Source organism: Eretmochelys imbricata, chromosome 4 (genome assembly GCF_965152235.1).
Source record: "Eretmochelys imbricata isolate rEreImb1 chromosome 4, rEreImb1.hap1, whole genome shotgun sequence".
In the NCBI taxonomy this organism is placed as follows: Eukaryota; Metazoa; Chordata; order Testudines; family Cheloniidae; genus Eretmochelys; species Eretmochelys imbricata.
Window position 1 is genome coordinate 31,789,601 of NC_135575.1, and position 25,738 is coordinate 31,815,338.

The 25,738-nt window shown below is 40.6% G+C and overlaps 1 protein-coding gene across 1 annotated transcript in view; it reads left to right on the forward strand.

Moving 5' to 3' along the window:
• Positions 1-25,738, forward strand: part of BANK1 (B cell scaffold protein with ankyrin repeats 1) — a 302,664-nt gene that overhangs the window by 79,603 nt on the left and 197,323 nt on the right. The window contains exons 4-7 of the mRNA XM_077815076.1: positions 7,571-7,722; positions 10,007-10,142; positions 13,767-13,909; positions 25,067-25,184. Of these exons, the coding sequence (XP_077671202.1) occupies positions 7,571-7,722; positions 10,007-10,142; positions 13,767-13,909; positions 25,067-25,184 (549 nt within the window). The remainder of the gene's footprint in view (positions 1-7,570; positions 7,723-10,006; positions 10,143-13,766; positions 13,910-25,066; positions 25,185-25,738) is intronic.

A 25,738-nucleotide genomic window follows, 5' to 3' on the forward strand; every position in this document is an offset into this window, starting at 1 on the left:
ACAATACTCCTGCTAATACATCCCAGAATGATGTTTGCTTTTTTTGCAACAGCGTTACACTGTTGACTCATATTTTGCTTGTGATCCACTATGATCCCCAGATCCCTTTACGCAGTACCCCTTCCTAGGCAGTCATTTCCGATTTTGTATGTGTGCAACTGATTGTTCTTTCCTAATTGGAGTACTTTACATTTGTCCTTATTGAATTTCATCCTGTTTACATGAGACCATTTCTCCACTTTGTCCAGATCATTTTGGATTTTAATCCTATCCTCCAAAGCACTTGCAACAACTCCCAGCTTGGTATCATCCGCAAACTTTTTGTAAGTGTACTCTCTATGCCATTGTCTAAATCATTGATGAAGATACTGAACAGAACCAGACCCAGGACTGATCCCTGCGGGACCCCACTCGTTATGCCCTTCCAGCATGACTGTGAACCACTGATAACTACTCTCTGGGAATGATTTTCAACCAATTATGCACCCACCTTATAGTAGCTCCATCTAGGTTGTATTTCTCTAGTTTGTTTATGGGAAGGTCATGCGAGACAGTATCAAAAACCTTACTAAAGTCAAGATATACCACATCTACCACTTTCCCCCTATCCACAAGGTTTGTTACCCTTTCTAAGAAAGCTATCAGGTGGGATTGACACAATTTGTTCTTGACAAATCCATGTTGACTGTTACTTATCACCTCATTATCTTCTAGGTGTTTGCAAATTGATTTCTTAATTATTTGCTCCATTGTCTTTCCGGGTACAGAAGTTAAGCTGACTGGTCTGTAATTCTTTGGGTTGTCCTTATTTCCTTTTTATAAATGGGCAGTATATTTGCCCTTTTCCAGTCTTCTGGAATGTCTCCCGTCTTCCATGACTTTTCGAAGATAATTGCTAATGATCCTGTGATTTGAAGACATCTAACTTGTCTAAGTAATTTTTGACATGTTCTTTCCCTATTTCAGACTCTGATCCTACCTCATTTTCACTGGCATTAACTATGTTAGACATCCAGTCGCCACCAACCTTCTTGGTGAAAACCGAAACAAAGTCATTAAGTACCTCTGCCATTTCCACATTTTCTGTTATTGTCTTTCACCCTTCATTGAGTAACGGGCCTACTCTGTCCTTGGTCTTCCTCTTGCTTCTAATGTGTTTGTAGAATGTTTTCATGTTACTTTTTATGTCTCTAACTAGCTTGATCTCATTTTGTGCCTTGGCTTTTCTAATTTTGTCACTACATACTTGTGTTATTTTTTTTATTCATCCTTTGTAATTTGACTGAGTTTCCACTTTTTGTAGGACTCTTTTTTGAGTTTTAAGATCATTGAAGATCTCCTGGAAGAAGATCTTCCTGAAAAGAAGTTTGTGGGACACTGGGAAATCAAATGGCTAACTAGGATTATCCCAGTAAAACTGGCATGATCTTTCATATGTTTGCAGTTAGCTTCTTTATATTATGCAGTCAGTGTATTTTTAAATGTGCTTGTTTTGGTCAGTGAAAATGCTTTTTGAGGTTAAAATAAAAATAGGTGAGTTAACATCACCTGAAATTTTGCATTGTTTGAGTGGGAAATGGGTATCGGAATGTCTTGATCTAAATCTGAAGGTGACTGTAGAGTACGTGTTAGAACTATTATGTAATCAGTTCACCATGACAAGAATAAAATACAGTAGAACCTCAGACTTACGAACACCAGAGTTACAAACTGACCAGCTGACCACACACTTCATTTGGAACTGGAAGTACACAATCAGGCAGCAGCAGAGACCAAAAAAAAAGCAAAAAAGCAAATACAGTACAGTACTGTATTAAATGTATACTACTTAAAAAAATAAAGGGAAAGCAGCATTTTTCTTTTGTATAGTAAAGTTTCAAAGCTATATTAAATCAATGTTCAGTTGTAAACTTTTTAAAGAACAACTATAATGTTTTTTCAGAGTTACGAACATTTCAGAGTTATGAACAACCTCCATTCCTGTGGTGTTGGTAATTCTGAGGTTCAGCTTTACTGAGATGAACAGTAAGGGATCTACTTCCAAAGGATTTTACTTTCTTACCCCTTCTATTCACTGTGTAGATGGACAAACTTTGGTCTGCAATTTTCTTCATATACTGATAATAGCCAGCTCTGTCTCTTTGTAATTGAACCTTCTTTCTATAGACTTTCCCAGTATCTCTCTCTGATATTCATTAGGTTAGGGATATTTCCAATAGCAGTCAGCAATGTTAGGGGCTCTAGAGTAGCTAGGGTGACGAAACAGCAAGTGTGAAAAATCGGGACAGGGAGTGGGAGTTAATAGGAGCCGATATAAGAAAAAGACCCCAAAATCAGGACTGTCCCTATAAAATCGGGACAGCTGGTCACCCAAAGAGCAGACAGCTTGCCACATTCCTTCACGCCTTTAAGCTCCATATTGATTAGTTCTTGTATGACAAAAGTTTATATTAATAATAAAATCCATCAGCTACAATCTGACTTGATAATAAATGTACAGTATTGTTTTACACAATGGTAACGTGCGCAAGCTGTCTTATGACTGTCTGTTCACCGTGTCAGTCAGAATTCTCTGGGTCATCTAGGATACAGGGAAAATCCTGCACCTGTTTTTGTAACCAAACACATGCCTGCCTGCAATGAAATTCATTGTGCAGAAGTTTCAGGAGTTTGATTTGGAAAGTCCTTGACGAGGTCTTGCACCCCATACAGGCTACAGAGGATGGGAAAAGGGTCGGTCAGGGGAGGAGATGGAGCTGGGTTTGTGGATATGAAATTATGTATATCCACTGGTCATCACTCCTTATCAAGCAGGGGCACAGCAGTAGCAAAAGCTCCTGCATCCACAGGGTTGCAGTAGCAGCAGTGTTGTGGCACGGTGGGAGGACTTCCCCTTTCCCATGGAAGTCTCTGCATGCAAGTCTGGCTACACAATTTGTGTGAGGAGAGAGGGGGCAGATTTTGCCTATGGTGAGGACTAATATTTGAGCTAAAACTGCATAATAATTACAAAATAATTGCAATGTTGTGACAGGCTCAATGTCTCCTACTTCGAAAGCAATTATTTTGGCTTCTCTCAACACTGGCATTTATATAGCAGTAGTAGGGCTTTACGATGTGCAACTGACTCAAGAACTTTATTCTTATCTGTATGTATAATGATCTTTATTGACAGTACTCTTTCTTTTCTTTTTAATAAATCTTAGATTAGTTAATAAGAATTGGCTGTATGTGTGTGCTTGAGTAAAATCTGAAATATTCATTGACCTGGTGGGTAATGTGTCTGATCCTTTGGAATTGGTAGAACTTTATGGTGAATAAGATTTTAGTAATCCTCATCATATTTGATTTGGCTGTCCGGGTAGGAGCCCAAGGTTGGATTAGTTAAGGAAGACTATTTTGGGGCTTCTTGGTAACCAGTAAGGAATTATAGAAGCTGTTTTGTTGCTAGCTTGGTGAATCTAATTATTAGAACAGACCACCAGTGTTAGGGATCGTCTGCCCCATTCTTTGCAGTTTGCCCTGATTGAGCAATCTCAGCATGGTCCCTCCCCAGCAATCACGGTCACTAACTGGACTTTCTGGCCTGCCTTAGCTCTTTCTGGGCAAGTCTGAGGAGGACACCCGATCAGTCACCTTTAGGGCTTATCTGAAAAGAAAACATATTCCCAAAATGTTGAGGTCTGCCCATCACGAGTTTGCACCTTAATGTTGTCTGTGTTCTTGACTGTAATTGACTGAGTGTTCCATAATTTACAGTAATACAAAATGCTCTGGTCCTCTGACTGCTCGCAGAATCCTGACTGGCTGATGAGAAGTCTGAAATATCATTAGACTACATTAAATGTGCTGCAGAATATTGAATAATCCTGTATCGTTACGAATGTGCTGCTGTCCTGGGAGATGAGGTGGCGAGACTGTCTAACATTTTGTACTATGTCAGAGCTAGTCAGTAGAATGGAGTAATAATGATAAAGCTGAGAAGTAGGGGGGTGTGAAGAATGGCTTTTTCTAAAACACAGTTCTGGAGAGGCAATTGCCAATTCTTTTATGTTTTCACATTAAAATTCTGAGATGGGATGAAGGGCTCCTGCTACAGCTCTTCCGGCCATACTAGTATTGTGGAATAAAGAAGAAACCCGTCACTGTAAATTGCACACAAACTAAATGGGATGGTGTCAAGGTTCCTCCCCCACTCTGAACTCTAGGGTACAGATGTGGGGACCTGCATGAAAACCTCCTAAGCTTATGTCAAGGTTCCTCCCCCACTCTGAACTCTAGGGTACAGATGTGGGGACCTGCATGAAAAACCTCCTAAGCTTATCTTTAGGTCAAAACTTCCCCAAGGTACAAAATATTCCACCCGTTGTCCTTGGATTGGCCGCTACCACCACCAAACTAATACTGGTTACTGGGGTAGAGCTGTTTGGACGCGTCTTTCCCCCCAAAATACTTCCCAAAACCTTGCACCCCACTTCCTGGACAAGGTTTGGTAAAAAGCCTCACCAATTTGCCTAGGTGACTACAGACCCAGACCCTTGGATCTTAAGAACAATGAACAATCCTCCCAACACTTGCACCCCCCCTTTCCTGGGAAATGTTGGATAAAAAGCCTCATCAATTTGCATAGGTGACCACAGACCCAAACCCTTGGATCTGAGAACAATGAAAAAGCATTCAGTTTTCTTACAAGAAGACTTTTAATAAAAATAGAAGTAAATAGAAATAAAGAAACCCCCCTGTAAAATCAGGATGGTAGATATCTTACAGGGTAATTAGATTCAAAAACATAGAGAACCCCTCTAGGCAAAACCTCAAGTTACAAAAAAGATACACAGACAGAAATAGTTATTCTATTCAGCACAATTCTTTTCTCAGCCATTTAAAGAAATCATAATCTAACACATACCTAGCTAGATTACTTACTAAAAGTTCTAAGACTCCATTCCTGGTCTATCCCCGGCAGAAACCAGCAGATAGACAGACACACAGACCCTTTGTTTCTCTCCCTCCTCCCAGCTTTTGAAAGTATCTTGTCTCCTCATTGGTCATTTTGGTCAGGTGCCAGTGAGGTTACCTTTAGCTTCTTAACCCTTTACAGGTGAGAGGAGCTTTCCCCTGGCCAGGAGGGATTTCAAAGGGGTTTACCCTTCCCTTTATACTTATAACAGCTTACTTTTACCAGCTTAGGTTAAAACTTCCCCAAGGTACAAATTAATTTTATCCTTTGTCCTTGGAATAACCACTGCCACCACCAAACTCTAACTGGGTTTACTGGGAAACATAGTTTGGACACATCTTTCCCCCCAAAATCCTCCCAACCCTTGCACCCCCTTTTCTGGGAAATGTTGGATAAAAAGCCTCATCAATTTGCATAGGTGACCACAGACCCAAACCCTTGGATCTGAGAACAATGAAAAAGCATTCAGTTTTCTTACAAGAAGACTTTTAATAGAAATAGAAGTAAATAGGAGTAAAGGAATCACCCCTGTAAAACCAGGATGGTAAATACCTTACAGGGTAATTAGATTCAAAACATAGAGAATCCCTCTAGGCAAAACCTTAAGTTACAAACAAGACACACAGACAGAAATAGTCATTCTATTCAGCACAATTCTTTTCTCAGCCATTTAAAGAAATCATAATCTAGCGCATACCTAGCTAGATTACTTACTAAAAGTTCTAAGACTCCATTCCTGTTCTATCCCCGGCAAAGCAGCATACCAACAGACACACAGACCCTTTGTTTCTCTCCCTCCTCCCAGCTTTTGAAAGTATCTTGTCTCCTCATTGGTCATTTTGGTCAGGTGCCAGCGAGGTTACCTTTAGCTTCTTAACCCTTTACAGGTGAGAGGATTTTTCTTCTGGCCAGGAGGGATTTTAAAGGGGTTTAGCCAATTCTTTTATGTTTTCACATTAAAATTCTGAGATAGGATGAAGGGCTCCTGCTACAGCTCTTCCGGCCATACTAGTATTGTGGAATAAAGAAGAAACCCGTCACTGTAAATTGCACACAAACTAAATGGGATGGTATCTTATTTTAAAATCAGAATATCATCGTGCACAGATAGTGTATATGTTTAGGATGCTGTGAGTCCATCTTGTTAGATGTGAATGACAGACGAAGGAACTCATGCTGCTCATTACATCCACTACATATTTATGGCAAAGACCTTTGTCTATGCCAGGGATTTGCCCTGGTTAGATCCATTGGTAGCAGCTCACTAGTGTAGCTGCCCTGAGGCAAACCCCTAGTGTAGCCAGACAATGCTGCAGTTGGTCAGGACACACAGGTGAATGAGAACAGGCACAGAGGTGGATTTAATGGCTGAACACAACTCCAGTGTCATCTGCCCCGTTTCTCCTGACTTATGTGTGCCAGGTATTTAAATGGGTCCAATGCAAGGGTTACAGGGCTCCAACCATAAAACACATAACTCAGAGTAGACTAACCTCAGCCTATCCCTAGGATTCAGCTCACTCTGGTATATCTTCTCACCCTCCCCACTCTAATGGGGACAGACAGTACCAAAAGAGGGACCTCAGTCTGCAACGACTTCCAGTCTCCCCTTCTTCCAGAAGCACAAGTCTACCAAAGAAATCCCAGGTCTCTTACTTCAGGGAACTGGCCATTTTGGCCTTTTTATCCACACTGGACACCAGCCAAAAGTTATGACAAACTAAACAGTCACACAAGTTACTAATATTTATTTCTAAGTCCTACTGCTATTTAACACAACTGTCTCCATGGGGCTGTAAGGAAGGTGGAAAAAACCCAAAAGGCCCCTCACCATTTGGCACCAATGGGAAAAGTTTCTTCCTAACCTCCCAAAAGAGGTAATTGATTAGATCTATAACATCCTGAAATACACGGCTTGTATCCTAAAACTACAGAGGAGGAGGGTAGGATAGCTAAAATGGAGTGAGAAGCTCCAAAAGACCTAGGCAAAGGTTTAAATTAATGGGGTGGGGGGAAAAAAGGGACCAATTACCTCCCGTCTCCCTCTGGCTGGCCAATGGGAGGCAGAGAAACCCTGGAGGAGAAAGGGCCCACCTTTTGTGTTCTGGTGTGTCCCCTCCCCCAGCCCTTTCCCAGCGGCTGTCTGCCCTCAGCAGCTCCTATAAAGTTTCCTACCTGTTGAGTCAGGTGAGTGGCATTTGCATCAATAAAGCTTAGCCCTGTTTGAAACAAGGATAAGCTGCAGTGATGAAAATCATTGCTTATCTCAGTTTACCCTGCATAGACTGTGGTTTGCTGTTGCAACTACACTGGTGGCAAATCCCCATTGTAGACAAAGCCAAATACGTTTTACCTCAGTGAAACTTCTCATGTGAGCAAAGACTATTGAGATGAATATGTGTTGTGGGAATTTTGGACAAGGACACTGGATGAAATCCATTGACTTCAGTGGGGCCAGGATTTCATCTACTTTCTTTTATTTCTTCACAAAATGCCACGTACATCAGTAGCATTTTGTAAATAATCATCGTCTAGCAGTTTTCAGCCCATAATGTTTTATTTGTGTAGGATGACTAACAATACATTTCAAAACAATATTATATCTTTCAGATTACCAAAATAACTCTGAAGTTAACTTGCAGTTGAATGAAGGAGGAGTATCAGTGAAAACAGATGTGAGTTTGGAAACTGAAGTCGTTTCTGAAACGTTGGAAACTTCAAGACCATCAGTATTGGTGCTACCAGAAAGGGTATCCTGTGAGGTAAGACCTTTCAATGCTAAAAAGTTAGGGATAAATATCACTCTTCTGCCCTGCCACTGCTACAAGCTCCTTCATAGCATGTCAGTTCTGTGGGGCAGATCACTACTCTGGAGCACAAATGAGAGTTTACCTGCAGTGGGAGTTACGCTGTCTGTGTGTCACATCCAATACAAACATCTGCAAACTAATATGGATTTGGGACAATCGTTACATGACTTTACTTCTATTAAAAATTGTTTGGCAGATTGGGTCAGATATAATTCCGCTTCAACATGTTTCTTTGCAATGTAAAGGAAAATTGTAGTCAGGAACTTTCAAAAGATATTAATTGCCTCTCAGTAAGAATCAGGTTTGGGGTGGTAGATGTGTGTGTGTGTGTGTGTGTGTGTGTACAAACATATGAATGCTCATTTTTAAAAATCAACACTGTATGTGAGAAAACACAAAAGCATGAAAACTGTATAAAGAGTGCAACATCTGAACCCCAACCCTGTAGCCCTTAGACAAGTAAGTGGCCACAGTCATGTGAGGGCTGAAGAATCAGGTGAATAACGGCATGGCAGAGAAGTGGAAGGAATGTTGCACAGTTTTGGCTGCTATGTTACAAATAGGCTATTCCATGCCACTGAGTAGCAGTGGTTCAGCGAACCCTAGATTACTGATTATAGCTGAAAATCAGATGAAAGACATGCATATAGAACATATTTAGCTTAAAACTTTTACTATTTTGGAAACTCTTTCAGTAATCAGCACTGATGAAATCAATAGGGCTCTACATATATTACGCTAAAACCTATAGAATTGAATAAAGAATTACAGTTAGTATGCTTTAAAATATGTACTTCTGAGAAATACTGTTTTTCCTCACTGGAAAGCCCCATTATGAAGATGGAGAGTATTATTCTAAACCGTAGAAACTTGCAATAGAATTTTAACCTAACAAATTGAATTTAATAATGAATATCCCTTTTATAGAATTTTCTAGGTTAGTTCCGATTTTTTTTGGAAGAGTTGTCATTGTCTGTTAAGTTCTATAGGACCTTTCGATAATATAAATTAGGAAATTATTATTTTGGGAACAGGGGGTATACTAGAAAGTATTAAACTGCTTCTCTAAACAGTGAAACAAATATATTCCCTTTTGACTTTTGGGAAATCTTTCTGGTTAAAAAGATAAGAAAAACAAGGGCCTAGATTATCCCCCAGCCCCCAGATTGCTGTTCTGAAGGGTCCTTTCATGCACGGATCACCCCATCACATTCAGAAGGGAGATTATGTAGTGATATAAGGGTATACATTTTGTTTTGAAGGACTAATAAAGAGATTAAGGGTGAAATTTAGTTCAGTTTTAGCTGATCTGAAGGGTGGCAAATATAGCGCAGTGAATTGTTCATAGTGAATGGTTGTTCTGACTCTTGTTCTGTTCTTCAAAGAACACTAGCATGTGTTTATATTTTCCCAGTGAAAATATATAAATTTGCCACAAATCAGTGGGCCAGGTTAAAAGATGTTGAACAGTGCAACATTACAGACCAGTATGACAGTGGGAGTCACCATGAGTGAGTATTAACTGGTGTCACTTGTATACAGAGACGGTTGAGCAGTGCATGGAGAACAAATAAGGGGCGGGCGCAGGAAGGCATAAGATAAAGTAGTCAGCTTATTTTATTTTACACCTTCTTGTTAGTTCCTTGCCTTACTATAATTCTGACTTTAGTATTTAAAATGCACCAGCTTACCCCTAAAACTGAGATGCAGTTTTATACCACCTCTGAGATGCAGCTTACACCACCTAGGTCACCTTTGAATTTGGCCCATCACGTACTGTAGCTCACTAATGTTCTCTATGTTGAAATTCTCTCTTGGTCAGAGGGTCCGCAGAAGACCATTGTACCACTTAAGTTCCTTACCCATGAATCCAATTCTGAGTGTTTAAGTGTGTTTTAAGTAGTGTAGGGGTCCCCTGCATGAGGGGAATGTCACCCTTTGTGGACTGGAAGTGAATATATGATCTTAGGCTTACAGTGAAAAGAATTTAATTATATATGGTTTTAGTAAACAGAATTCAAACTATTACAATAATCCTGTCAATTTTTTACTTAGAGAAACATAAAGGAGAACTTAATGAAATAGCATCACAGCTGTTATATAACAATATTTCAGGATATAAAGCTATTGGTAAAAGAACTTTTCTTGCAACTTACATTAAAGCATATAATTTACATTTTATGGTTTCAGTTTAATTTGGTGAAAGGCTAATGGAAGCATATTTCTAACTTTATAGAACCCTGGTGAAATATTCATTCTTTTGAGAGATGAAATAACGGAAACTGTAGAAATTGAATTCATAACAGACAATCAACGAATTAGGACACAGCCAGCCTTTTGGAATCAGAAGGTCAGATGCATGAAAGCTTTAGGTAAGAGAACATTGCTGTAGCTTTAAATAAATAGAAAATTTTGGTCCTGGACTCTCTTCACTTGTCTTACAATAAGCAGTTTCACTTCCCATCAGAATCTAATATTATTTTGTGTTTCCTGTATATGGGTTTTGCATACAGAGCATTATTATTTTTATTAATACACCAATACAAAGGCTTGTGATTTATGGGAAACTGGATTTTATTGGGTTGTTTTTGTGTGGTTAAGTGGCAGGTGGCAGGCTTTAAAATATCATTGATTAGTCATAGATTAACATTCTTAATAAATTCCTGCTATAAAATGCAAAGCTAATATTCTTATTACAGCATTAGATTTAACAAGATGTTTTGTCTCTTATTTTATTCAGCGAAGTTGTTTTTTTCTTTTTGCCCATATGCCTGTCTATAATTCTTACTGACATCTGAGAACATTTCCCTTCTTTGCTGTGATTTCATATCCACCCCGTTTCTCTATGTTACTCAGTCTCCCTTGGTTTCTCTGGGTTTTGTCAATCACTTTATCCATAATATTAGCTATTCTATTTTCTTATTTTGCCTGGAGCATGACAAACTATACAACAACATTTTTCACTGTATGAGTTTCAGAATGCAGAGGGAATGGCCATACCTCCCTCCCAGTTATTGGACTAGAGGTGTGATGGAAATATTCAGCTAGGAGTTCAGGGTTCAATTTGCCTCTCTGTTGCATGCTGTGAATTCCCAAGTGGTAGTATATAATATTTTATTTTAAAAAACCGTGGTAATACCACATCATTTAGAAGGAAAACACTTAAGCTACAATTTTCAAACTTGGTCGCCTGAAGTTAGGCCCTAAAATCCATTGTAACAAAGTTCCTCCTCTACCTTGGTGGGTCTTGCGCTTATTGGCGGATTTGCTCGCCTTGGAGCTTCACGGCAGCCCTCAGCTTGGCCGTTTTTCTGAATTCACACTCCAGGTCGACTCCTCCTGTGTCTGACCAGGAGTGGGAGGATTTGGGGGGAACCCAGGCCCGCCCTTTACTCCGGGTTCCAGCCCAGGGCCCTGTGGAATGCAGCTGTCTAGAGTGCCTCCTGGAACAGCTGTGCGACAGCTACAACTCCCTGGGCTACTTCCCCATGGCCTCCTCCCAATACCTTCTTTATCCTCACCATAGGACCGCCCTCCTGGTGTCTGATAATGCTTGTGCACCTCAGTCCTCCAACAGTCCGCATTCTCCCTTTCAGCTCCTAGTGCCTCTTGCTCCCAGCTTCTCACATGCACACCACAAACTGAAGTGAGCTCCTTTTTAAAAACCAGGTGCCCTGATTAGCCTGCCTTAATTGATTCTAGCAGCTTCTTGATTGGCTGCAGTTGTTCTAATCAGCCTGTCTTAATTGTCTCCCGAAGGTTCCTGATTATTCTGGAACCTTCCCTGTTATCTTACCCAGGGAAAAGGGACCTACTTAGCCTGGGGCTAATATATCTGCCTTCTATTACTCTCCTATAGCCATCTGGCCTGACCCTGTCACGCCATATTTTCAGGTTTCAGAGTAGCAGCCATGTTAGTCTGTATTCGCAAAATGAAAAGGAGTACTTGTGGCACCTCAGAGACTAACCAATTTATTTGAGCATAAGCTTTTGTGAGCTACAGCTCACTTCATCGGATGCATCACGAAAGCTTATGCTCAAATAAATTTGTTAGTCTCTAAGGTGCCACAAGTACTCCTTTTCTTTACACCATATTTTGGCATCTTTGTTTTGTCAATGAAAGCTGACGTTTGTTGACAAAACTGTGTAGTGTAGACAAGGCCTAAGTAAGTGGCTTAATTTTTTGGGGATGCTAAGCACTAGCAAACCCATTGTTCCCTCTGAGGTGTATGTGATCTGTGGGTAACAGAAGTGAACATCAGCTTCTCTTCTCTCCCACGGGAGCAGCAGCTATTTCTTCTAATAGTGTTCTCAGATCAGCTCCTGTGGGAGGCTGCATCTCTCTTTGCAGGGAAGAAGTTGATCACAATCACTGACCTCATTCCTCTTCCCTTAAAGGAGCCTCCACTGGCTCCCTCTCACTGGGGATCATAGGTGGCTTTGACAGTAATAGTTGTATGGTGCATTCATTTGTATAGTGCATTAACATTTGTATGGTGCATTCAAAGGGCTATATGGACACTAATTGATCCTTATGACACCATTGTGAGGTTAGATGAGTAGTATTATCCCAATGTTACAGATGGGGAACTGAGGCAAGCAAGTTGTGATTTGATCAGGAAAACATGGCAAGTCAGTGACAGCTGGGATTAGAACAAGAGCTCCTGGGGTCCATGTCTCTGTGAAGTCCATTCAAGTATGGAGGCACTCAAAGGTGAGGTTGCAAGTTGCCTGATTATCCATATGCTTGAGAGTTATTCATTACCAGGATGGCTCCCTGGGGAGGTAGGCGGTGATCTGAAATGGCTGTGCTTGGCCAGAGGAGGATCTTGGTGATGAGGCATCTTTCAGAAAAGACAAACTGAAATTCCCATTGACTGTATTGTGGGGGCTCCTCCAGGCATATCTTTTGGGGACATTATTGGGCCAGGGCAGATAGCCATAAGGGATATAGATTCGTAAACACAAAATACAAAGCATAACTAATATGTTCAGTTTCTTTTTGTCCCAAACCAAGGTCAGTTTTTTGTTCCGTTAGAGCTTTTAAATAAAAAGTGTTTGGCATTCCAACAGAAGCACTATTTTCCTCCCATCATTGTTTAATTTAGCTTCTTTGTTATTTGTCCCTCCCTCCCCTCCCCCCTGGGAAAAACATAGAATAATTGAAGTACAGGAATGCCCATTTGGACCAAGGATCCAGCTGATTTCATTTTAACAAAGGAAAGTAAAATGAGCTTGTGCTTATTATCATTTAAGTGAATTGAGATACTGATTTCTATTAATCTGAGTTTCTTTGACTCTCCATTTCTTCTCTGACTTCAAGTTTGTCCATTTTTAATTCTTTTGTGAGGAGAACTAGAATTTTAGTTTTGCTGCTGGTAGGTACAGCAGGATTCATGACACAGTGAATACTAATGAATTATAAAATGTACTCATAAAGAGGTCTCATGCTGCATACACAGAGCAAGTTGTTCTAAAGTAACAGACTATACAAATACCTCCTTCCTCAGCTTTCAGTAGATAAACAACTGGAATGGAAGTAATTAAACTGTAATTTCTACAAAACCCAATTCTGAGAGGCTTGTCTGCAATTAAGAAAAATGTTTCAAAAGATGAATAGTAAATCTGTAACTTGTAATAAATGACTGAACCTTTACTTAATCTGTAGGCAGAAGGCAGCTGATTATAGAGCATCAATCCATCAAAGCGAAGGTTGAAAAGTGAAGCATTCTGTTTTCACCTCTTTTCTAATTTGAAACAATACATAGCTATATTTTATAACAATTTACAGATATGTATTTTTGTTGCATTTTTGTGTTAAACTGAAGGACTGGTTTAAAAATTATTGCATTGAAACATCTGTGAAATGAAAATCTTATTCGTTACCTTTTATGTGGTGTTTGTGATATTTCTCTGTTCTTTTACTTACTCCCTGACACCTCCTGTCTGGCATTATAAAATGTTTTCAGCAGCTGTTTTTGTTTGTGTTTTATAAGATTTTCCTGCTGGTCCTGTAAATGTAAATGTCTACTGTGGGGGAGTCATTAAGGCCGTGACACAGATTGAATACTGCACAGCAGTAGAGGAGATTGAACGCATATTTAAAAAAGTGGCTGATCCAATAGCTTTTGCTTGTCAGGTAAGTTGACATCTCCATTAAGTTAATAAAAAAGCATAAAGGTGCCAGTATGAGATAAGAGAACGTATACTGTGCTATAAAGGCTATTTTGATAAAATAATGATCAACAAGAGTGGAAAGAAGCCAGTCTTTGAGATGTCTAGTTGTAAACAAATCAGACAAGTGAAAACAAATGATCTCTATTGAGCTATTATTAGTTGTATTATTTGTTATTTATTGTTTACACAATGACATAAACTTGAATGATTCTTTACAGTCGTAGACTAATGCCCCTGTCTCATAGATGAAAATAATAATAATTAATTTCTATCAATAGCAAAAAGGAAACTGCTGAGCCTATTCTGAAACCAAGGGAAAATGTCCTTAAATCACACAGTGTTTCAGGATTGGGGAGGGAGGGCGAGAGAGATTTGGACCACAGTATATCCAGCAGCAGTAAATCCCTTCTTTTGGGTTGGTATTGAAAACTGAAAGCTTACTATACATATACAGATTGCACACAGCTTTTCAGTTATAACTCATGAGATCTGCTGGTTGCCATGCAGATATTTGCATGTGTTTAGAAGAATTCAGGCTTTGAAGCTGGACTTCATACTCAGCACTGCAGACTGCAGTATAAAGCCACTGCAGCATGAAGTCTCCTTTACCAGCAACATGTAAAAAAAACAACAGGAAAAGAAAGCAGTCTTTAGAATGGACAGAAACTGAAATATCACTTGTCCAAGGATTGATAGTTTGAGCATATTTGATACATCTATATTGTAATGACAAAGAAAGAACAACAACAAAAAAGTCTGTGTGTAACGTAGACAAGTCTCATTCTCCTGTGACAAATATACCTTATCTATCACCTAAGGCATTACACGCATAACAAAAGGATTAATAAAACATTATATATTACATCATTAGTATTCTGTTTAAACACAGTGGTAGTTTTCTTCCAAATACAATTCACTTTTGTTCTTGGAAAATAAAATAAAATAAAGTGTAGCTTATCCTGCCAGTGCATCTCGGAAAGTCTTTACAATATCTGATCATTCTTAAATCTCTAGATTAAAGGCCATCTAAAATGACCTTGATCTGGATTTAACAAAATTTTCTGTTGAAAGGAGAGGGTGTGAGACTGAGTTAAAAAAAAAATAGTGAGCTAGCAATAGCATGTCTGTCTTAAATGTCTGTAGGTTATTAGATTATTTTGTTCATTAGGTTGGCCCCTCATCTTAACAATGTGACTAAAATTCAGTAAGTAAGACATATACAATTTTAAATAATATTCAAATACAAATTGTAAAAATTTTCCGTGCAGAACAGTATGTGTACTAGGAAATACACTACTAGTGTTTTGAATGCCAGGCATATTTTAATGATCTCCTAACCTTTACTCACCTGAGTAATGAATAGGGGTACAAATTTGGAGCTACTGTAAGTCTGGCTATTTAGCTTTATGTGCTCTGGGTTAGTATAGGAAACATAAGTCACTGCCAAGAGACTTTTTCATAATCAATTAAGTGGCCCTATCCACACAGCATCATGACAGTTCTGTGGGAAAGAATGGTAATGGGAAATCCATTTTGTGGTGGTATTTTTAATGATGAATACCAAGCCATGGAGCAATGTAACTGCACTAGCTAAGCTATTTCCCACAATTTTCATCTCCTTTAACCTCTTATTATAGCAGCAGAGCAACAGCCTTTTTATAGTTAAGGGTAAGATGAGCTTCCTGTTTAAAGCTTGACTCTTGAAGTTTTGATATGGGAGTGTGGGTTCTGTTAGCAGTCCAAATTTGGGGACATTTGAACAAGGGGTTCCTGAGATAAAGTCCCATGAAAATAAAAACAGCTTTTCTTAAACTTTAGAGATTCTAACAACCTTTTTAGCTCACACATAAAGGTCAATCCAGGGCTCAGACTATTGGACCAGGGTCTCAAATGCTCAAGGTTATCCCAACAGAGTGCATGGCACCAACCAGCCCTTTATGGGAAATCAAATTAAAACATTATTTGAAAAAGATTTTGCTTCTGCAATTAGGCTTCCTGCAAGCCGCATGTGCTGATTCTTACTCCTAATAGATTTCACTGAGCACGTGCAAACAGAGGCGTTAACAGGATTGTTAGACAGCAAAGTTTCATGCTAGTTGGTTAGCTCCAGGGAAAAAGTTGTGGTTCTTTGAATCTGACCCCCCACCTAGTGTCAGTTTGAGCCTTACCTGGGACAGAAATCTGGAAATGGGTGGGCGGCTTATTACTAAAATCTGACAGGGTTTTTTAAAAATTATTATTATTTATTTAAAGTGCATGCTCGCTGGCAGGGAATAGGTATTTTAAGGTGTGGAGGAGTGGGGGGAAATAGGAATGAGAGGGTTTGGGGCTGTAGCAAGGGAAGGGGGATAAATGGGGATGGGAGGTAATGGAGGTGAGAGGGTTCGGGGGATTTAGGTGATGGAGAGGGACACTGGGACAGAGATAGATGGGAGTGGCAGGAGAGTGGGAGGAGAAGCCCAGGGGCACCCATCAGCCCCATATTTTCCCTTTCTCTGTATGGCTGGATCTGGGGATCTGAGTCCCTTTCTCTCCTCCCCTCCCCCGCGCCCTTATGTGGGCTCAGAGTCCCTTCCCCCTGTTGGTGACCGAGCCATAGTCCCTGTCCCATGTGTGTGACAGGATGTGGGGAACCCCACCCCACTGTGGAGCGAGCTTCCAGCATGCACCAAGAACAAGTGGCTGATATTGGAATAGGATCTGAGAAGGGGTATGCTGGACACACATCAGAAATTCTCCTCCTGCCCTGGGGAGGGGGAACACCCACTGATATGAATGGATCAGTTTACACATTTCAGGGCTATTGTTTTAGGCTGTATTCATCCACATTGAGTAGCCTTTCATTGGAGAATATCTCATTGAGATGAATGAGCTACTGAACACCTCTTGGAATATGCAACTTTTAAGAAATCTGGGTAGAAATCTGAGAATGAACTGTAAGCATTTGGGGAAATCTTCCTTTGAAAAGGTTTTTTTCGTTAAAAAAAAAACCCCAAATAAACCATCATCTGAGTACAACAGAATATTCAGAAGGTGATGAAACTATTTTTGAAAAGTATAAATTGCACATGTGAATTCTCATAGGAGGGGAAGAATGAAGAGGAGTTTGTATCTACAGCGAGGGATGGGTGTATTATGGGGCCCTAAATGGAAATGGGTATTAGGGGAGAGAAGAGGGGTTGGGGGGCTCAGGTGAGGGGGAGGAGAATATGAGGGGTAGCAGAGGAAGTTGGGGGTTTATGACTGGTTGGGAGACTACTGCCAGTTCTGAATTCTCCCCTCTTCAGGGGTCTGAGCCCCTCTCCCTGCCTACTATGTGTTCTGAGATATGGGGGATCCAGCTCCTCTTGGGGTGTTTAAGCTCCTCCATGTGAGCTGTGATCTGGAGTGGGGGGACTGAAGGTAACACAAATATAAATATCTGAAATCCAGAAAATGAATAGGTAAAATACACATCTTCCTGCTTCGGACTGATAATGGGATCTGGCCGGTGTGTGGGGGAGGGGCAGACTGGATGGACCTGAGGCATGGCTGGGGAAGTAAGCTGAAGCAGGGACAGGATTCCCAGCTGTCGGTGGGTAGCAGGAGTGAGGAGCCCAGCTCCGTGTGCATCTCGATCATGTAACCAAGGTAGCCTGTAGCTTTCCAGTAAACTGCTACCTGTGATATGTACACACAGTAGGGTTGCCAACTCTCCTGGGTTGGTGGGAATCTACCGGAATTGGCATTGATCTCCCAGTGAGTATTGTAAGGAATCAGAGAGATTTTAATAGGCTGCTAAAAGTCCGTTTGGTGACGCAGCGGGGCTAAGGCAGGCTCCCTGACTGCGCTGGCTCCACGCGGCTCCTGGAAGTGGCCGGAATGTCCAGCTCCTAGGCATAGGGTCAGCCAGGGGGTCTCCACGCACTGCCCCCACCCCAAGCGCTGGCTCCGCAGCTCCCATTGGCCAGGAACCATGGCCAATGGGAGCTGCAGGGGTGGTGCCTGCAGGCATAGGCAGTGTGCCAAGCCCCCTGTCCCCTCCACCTAGGAGCCGGACATGCCAGCCGATTCTGGGAGCCGCATGGAGCAAGGGCAAGCAGGAAGCCTGCCTTAGTCCCACTGCACCACTGACAGGGAGCCGCCTGAGGTAAGCGCCGCCCAGTTGGTACTGTACCTCCTCCTGCACTCTGAACCCCTTGGCCCAAGCCCGGAGCCCCCTCCTCCACCCCAGACTCCACATCCCTGGCCCGACCCCAGATCCTGCACCCCCAGCCAGAGCCCTCACCCCCCTCCCCGCACCCCAACCCGCTGCCCCAGCCCAGTGAAAGTGAGTGAGGGTGGGGAGAATGAGCGACGGAGGGAGGGGGATGGAGTGAGGGGGGGGGTGGGGGCTTGGAGAAGGGGTGGGGCAAGAGAAAGGTTGTTCAGTTTTGTGCAGTTAGAAAGTTGGCAACCCTAACACACAGCAGCATAGGGCAGGAGACAGCAAGGAGCAACTTTTTTACATGTTAATGGCTTCTGCAGTGACAACTAATGACTCAATGGGATAGGAAGGGGAGAGGGAACTGGAAATGTTGGCAGGGGAGCTACATGTTGCAAGGAGTGGTGTGGCAGAGGATGGAGAAGAGAGACACACCAGGCTTCTCTCACACCCTTAAAGTTATTGTAACAACCATGTAATAAAATTGACAAGGTTTTTGAGACATAGACCAGAGATTTATCTCACTGGTTCTCTTAGCAACTACACATTGTAAGCATTTCAAAAACTGACCATTATTCCCATTTCACTGGAACAAAATGTCCATGAGAGGACAGGAGCACTGAGGAATCCCATAGCAACCATGTGGCCTAATGGAAAGACTGCCTGACTGAAACTATTTGTAGTTCTGCCACAGGCCTGCTGGGTGACTTTGGGCAAGTCACATCACCTTTCTGTGACTCATCTTACAGTTTCCCATCTGTAAAATGGGGATAATGTATAATGCCGAAAAGCACTGTATACAACTAGTTTTTTTTTATTATCTAGCCACAGTATCATATGAACTGTAAACCTAGGTGAGAACTACAGCTGCCTAAATGGCCACTAACTCCTATCAACAAACATTTCTCTTTCTATTTAAAAAAAAAACTAGGAAATTGAATGGCAAAATCTTTAACACAGAGTTAAGGTTACCGAGTGATAGCTCATGCCCTTCCAGAATGTTGATTTAGCAAAACTGAAACTTCTGAAAACCAGGAAATACAGAGTAAAGGTAAATGTCTTTCCAACCTTAACTTTTCCCTCTTTGTGCCATGCTCTACAAGGCCCATAACACTCTGCCTTTTCACTGTGATGGACAGGCACTGCTGGCACTTGCCATACGTTCAAACTCTGAGCCCACCCCCCTGACAGAATACTACACTTGTAAAATTCAGGAAAAACTTCATACCTTTCTTCAACCTATTCACACTTACACACAGGATGCCACCTAAACCTGTGCTTTACCCTATGCTTTAACCTATGCTTTACCCTCCCCATCATTAAATCCACAAACTGCTTTCATATTTCACCTCACCACTGATAATACCAATGGCAAGAAGACCCCAGTTCCCTGCTGCTGATACAGTCGACACAATTCTATGCTGAAATGATGAAGACTGGAACCTCAAGGTACATATGCATCTCTTTCCTTTGATAACACACATGGGGATACTCAGAGGCAGATCTCCTCATATCACAATCACAGCTCTTCCAAGCTGTTCAAACTTATTCCTCCACCAATTCAATACAGCTAAACCTAACCCAATAAATGCTGCTGGAATGTGTGCAGTTAATCTCCAGTGGCTATTGCCAGCTCTAGGGGGACAGTGTTTACCGTAACTCTGTATTTCCTAGTTTTCAGAAGTTTGAGTTTTGCTGAACTTGACATCCTGGAAGGGCACAAGCTATTACTGGGTGACCTTAGCTCTCTGCTAACAAAGTATGGCAGCAGGACACATTGTAAAAGCTCAGTTAATGGAACATCATCTAAATGTGCCCTAAAAAGAGATTTACGTAAGGAAAACCAAAACACAGTTTAGGAAGATCATTAGAATTCCCACCAAGTAGCAGGAATAGTAGTAACTTCTATTTAACCAGTATAATTAAAACCTTTGAGACGAGCATTTTATCCTCAAAGGTATCCTGGGGCAACAGCAGTTTATGTAGAGTAACAATCAGACACAACATAAAACAAAATTAAAGTCAAAAAGAAAAGCTTACAGTAATTATTGATCAAAGAAACAGCATTCTGTGATTTTAAAGAAAAGTTCAAGTTTCTTGTGAATGTTTGCAATCTGAGATGCTGATTAAAATCTCTTAATGAATGCAGATTAGTCCAATAAGACATACTAAGGATGTCATGTTTGGATAATATACTTTTAAGAGACTGTATCCTCTGTTGTTGATCTTTCAGATTATTTGTACATGATGTGCATTAATGTTCACTAAAAAAATAGGGTTAGAGTGCTAAGTTAATTTTTTGCTGTTGACCAAATCAGGACATAGTCGCCAGAGATGACAGATTTGAGTAATACTGTACCACTAAAACCAATTGAGTCACTTGTTTAGACTGGGGTCAAAAGACAAAATTAGATTAAAAATTAGGGCTGATCAAAAATTTTTTTGAGAAAACATTTTACATCTTAAAATGATTGTTTTTAAAAATCAAAATGTTTTGTGCAAAAATGTGCCTTTTTCCATTTGCTTCTGAAATTTTTATCAAAACATTATGAAAACATTATTAAAATGGTATTTAATAGCAATACAATACAATAAAATATTAAAACATTCCGAGATGTTTTGAAAAAGGATTTGTTTTGAAACAAAACTCTGAAATTTTAGGTTTTCAGTGTTGGATGTTCCTTCTTACTTTAGTCTGCATCATAATGATGAGTTGGGCTCCTTGTTTGTCATGGAGGTCACGGAAAGTCACGGATTCTGTAACTTTTTGCAACCTCCATGACTTCTGTGGGGGGCAGCTGGCTTGGGGACCAGCTGCTCAGGTGGCCCCAGGGACAGCCTCACCAGCTGCTGCCTGGGAAGCCAGCTCCGGGGATTGCTTGAGCAGTGTCCAGTATGGCTGGCCCCGGGGACCGGCTGAACAGTGGTCCCTGGATGGCTGGTGCAGCCGCAGCCGGCAGCAGTTCCCAGGTGGCCAGTGCAGCCACTGCTGGTGGCCCCTGGCAGCTGGTGCCACGGCTGGTCCCCATCAGCAACAGCACCCCCCCGCAGCAGTGCTCCCCTCCCGGCTCTGCCCCCCAGCATTGGCCCCTCTAGGTGCTCCCCCCAGCAGCGACCCCCTTAAGATTTAGTCAGAGGTATTTATAGTATAAGTCATAGAATTTTTGTTTATTGCCCATGACCTGTCCATGACTTTTACTAAAAATATCCATGACTAGATCATAGCTTTAATGATGAGTGCTGAAAGGACTTGGTATCAAGATATATGGGAGGTGGGGACTGCTAATGGTTTAATTATAAAAGTGGGAACAACACATTCATATAACACTACATCAAAGAAGCTCTCCTAGGAACATACCTTGTTATACTAACTCCTTATGTAGAGACATGATCATATGGCTGTTATGCTTCATAATTAGACCTTTGTTCCTATTTCACTATATACTTTTCTTTAATTTATGATTTCAACATTGCGTTATACAGCTTATTGATTTTTCCTATGAGATTTTCTACTAATACAAATATTGATCCTACTTATTTAGATTTTTTATTTTAAGATTTCCTTTGGTTTCCCAATAAAGATGGAAACCAGTGGCAGGTGCTTAATATTGAAATTGTGATGCTCCTGTTAATTAGAGTGACTTTGAATATCTAGAGAGGTTTAGGGAATCTTCACATCAAACTCTTTTTGAATAATATTTTTAGCTTTTGAGACATTTGATATATCAAAAGATGTTTTTATCATACACATTAAACATGATTCCAGTTACAGTATGTAAATTTTGCGGGGAGGAAGAAAAGATAATTAAATCCAGCCTTCTCTATAAAAAGTTATATGAAATAGATACGACATACATGCTCCTATTTATATGATGAATCGCAGAGCCTCACATGCAGTCTACCTATGAATCCATTTCCTTTGGGACTAATTTTAATATTTGACCTTTATAAACAACTTCAGCAAATACCATTTAAAAATGTTTCCTTCTCTTCCTCCAAATGTGGAATCTCCTCTCAAAATTATGATAGCCCAGAATGGACAATGGGTAATATTTTCAAAAGTGCATAAGTGATTTAGGAACCTAAATCCTATTTTCAAAAGTGACACAGGCACTGAAGAGCCTAAGTCTCATTGAAAGTCAATGATACATAGACTATATTATCCGATACATAGAAGATATTCAAGTATAGTTCATCTGTATGAAAATGTGACTTTTGTAGAGCTGCCAAAGTCAATAAGAAATATGCCAGTCTATTGGATAAGTATTGGCTGCACAAATTAAGGGTCCAAATTTATTAACACATATTACGTAGTACAAGCTATGATTCAGGAAAACACGTATACATCCCTATTCAGAGAAATACTTAAGCACATCCTTTAAGCATATGCTTAGCTTCCATTGATTTCAATGAGACTTGAAGCACACACCTAAGTTAAATATATGCTTAAGTGCTTTCTTGAATCAGGACCATAGTGCTATGGGATTTCACATGGTACTAAGCACTAAAGGCCAGATCCTGCGGCTAAACTAATTGGTACACTGCGCATGGCAGAGGTTTGTGTGCAAAAGTGTCTGGTCAAGAGCTGCGATAACTCAAACTGATAGCAGGGATTGGGGGAGAGGGGAAAGACCCTAAATTGAATCTTTGCCACTGGAAGATGACCTTTACATTTGTTAGGCTGGTCAGGTTGGCTTTGGAAACATAGTCTGATAGCAGTGTAGTACATACTGGCCTTACCATACTATCGAAATTAGTCCTACCTTCAGAAGTATTTACAGACCCTAAGCAGCTTAAAATAGTGGGTTTGGGCATGATGTGATGAGTTTTTAAAATATCTTTCTAAAAATAAAACAGTTATTAAATGTACAGTCCTAGTAAGTTATGTCAAGGGACAAATTCTACACATAAACAGGTGGGACTCAATAGACTTCAATGAAGTGCTGCTATCTTGTTTTATTTTTTTTCCTCTCAGTTGGTTTTACAGCACATTAATAATCTTTTCTGCTACATTTTGGTTGTGTCTTCCATCTTTTGAGTCTTATCAGAACAGTTAATTGATACCTTATTTTCCATGTACAGGAATGAATTTGTAATAATTCTAAGCAGTAGCTTATAAATTAAAATATATCCTTATAGTTATTTGGTTAAATTCTTTTTATCCCGTATTGTACATGGGTTTTCCATTCTAAAACAGAAATCAGTATCATTTTACAAGGAAAAATCTCCCAAAGAAAATGGCGGCACTGCATGGTTGTCATGATAAAGCATGGAGATATCTTTGGACTAAGTACAGTGTTTTGTAGGATCCTTTCAGAGATGCAAAAAGTTAGCAGCTACTTTAGTTTTGCTTCTTCTGAAGAGGATATCCCAGTGGCTGGTCTGCAGTCAGTGTTTTCAATTTTTGTTTTCATTTATTAGTGCATAGTCTATGTACGGCAGGGCATGCTCAGAAATGTTCCCTCAGTAAAAGGTTCCTCAGCTGCCATGAGTCTGAGAGTATATCTGTACTACAGTCAGAGGTGTGATTGAAGCACAGGCTGGCATACCTGCGCTAGCTTTAATTTAGCTGTCATGCTAAAAATAGCAGTGAAGCTGTAGCGGCACAGACTTTACTTTGGGTTGTACAAGCACTCTGGGGACCTTTGCTACATACTCGCCTTGCTAGCCTGCATTGAATCCTGTACTGCTACATCTTTACTTTTAGCCATGCTAGCTAGATTAAAGCTAGTATGGGTATGCCAGCTGGTGCTGCAATCACACCGCCAACTGCAGGGTAGACATATCCCGAAAAACTTATGAAGTGATAATTCAATGTGTAAATGTCACCCTTCAAAACCTTTGTTATATTAAACATTATATAATATACTGTAAGCCTCTTTGTTTGAAACTCCTCTCTCAAAAATCATTTTAGGATAGTAATAGTGACAAGCCGTTCTCTAGGGTTTGAGTTGATGGAGAGAACATGCAAAGAACTTTTGTGAAGCCCGCTCTAGGGCTTCCCACAATTTCTCTGCAGTCAGACTACTCTCCTTGGCACCTCAAAGGTGGCAGGGAGGAAATACAGCTATGGGCCCTGCTGTTCCACTTGCTTTCCTAGCCCACAGAAATATTAGCTGCATGGCAGAGAGCAGATTGCACAGTCCTCACTATGCGCCAGGCTGCCGTGAGGCACGGTTGCTTCTTCAGCCATTTTGAGTGTGGTGCAGTGATTGGGACATTAGCTTGGATCATTGCAGCTAGCATAGCTTGGTTCCTGACATGATTCAGTGCAGTATGAGTGTCTTCTCTAGCTAATAAATGTGCTAGTCAAATTGTTTTACCATAAAACCACTAATACTTTCCACACAGTTACCCTGATCCTCAGATATGTGTAGCTGCTTTACACTGTGTCACTGGTGCATAGTAGACCTGAAAGTGGTGTTAGCAGCCAGCTTAGGGGGGATGCCTATTTGGTGTAGAGCCAGGATAATGACTCATACCATCCTCCTCACTTGGCTCAGCCTAGGCAACATGCTGCCTTGTGATCCCCAGCTGCAGTAATGGCCTCTTGGGTCTATTGGCTGCTGGTATAAATTAGAATAACCCTCACACTGCTCTAAATTAGGGCAGGGTACTGGTACAGTGCACTGCTGAGCCAAGAATAGGAGGAACACAAAGGTTTCTTAAAGGCCCTCCCCAATCCTTCTGAGTTTAGTCACAGCTAAGGCTTGGGGCCAAAATGTCCACTTTTCTTTATTTTGGTCAAATTATCTTGGTGGTCTTATGTCAGATTACTTCTCCTTTGTGGTCTTTCAAAAATAAACTAACCTTAATGAGACTGACCTTACGTTTATTTTGTTTAAATCCTTTGATTCACTGCCACTACAAGGACATGGTTAATAACACATAAGCACTACGTGCTCTGAATTTTTGTTTTATCTTTCTTCTAAACAGGCTTTCAAGTTTTCTTCTGTGGAGAAGCTTGACAATACTCTGACCTTCTTATTGAAAAGCAATGTGTCTGCTTATGAATTCAGCGCTTTCCCGAATGAAATGCACCATCAACACGCTAGTGAGTACATTCTCATATGCATTTATTTGTACACTACTGTTGTAGCAATTGCCTATTTAAGACATGTTTTGGATGTACATATAGTGGCTATTAGTGAAATGCAGAAGCCTACATTAAGGACACCAATAACCAGGATATCTGGGATATCAACACAAACTACTATTTAAGGCCCAAAATCAAAGTCTTGGATGAATTCATTTAGCCATTTCATGTTCCTGACACATTTGAAAATATATTGCAATAAACAGGTGGTCTTTCCTCAGTTTATGCTTCTAAAGTATCACGTTGGGTGTTTGCAGGATGTCTGTCAACCCTCAGTTTCTCCAAGAGCCTTGCTGCAAAGTTAAAAGCCCAGAAAATACAAGTTTTCTCTTTTCATATAACTGTCAGTTGTGTGAGGTATAAGTTTGAGGCATCAAAATTATCCACAAGAAAGGAATGCACATTGGAAAACATAATCCCAACAATGTATATAAAATTATGGGGTCTAAATTAGCTGTTACCACTCAAGAAAGAGATCGTGGAGTCATTGTAGATAGTTCTCTGAAAACATC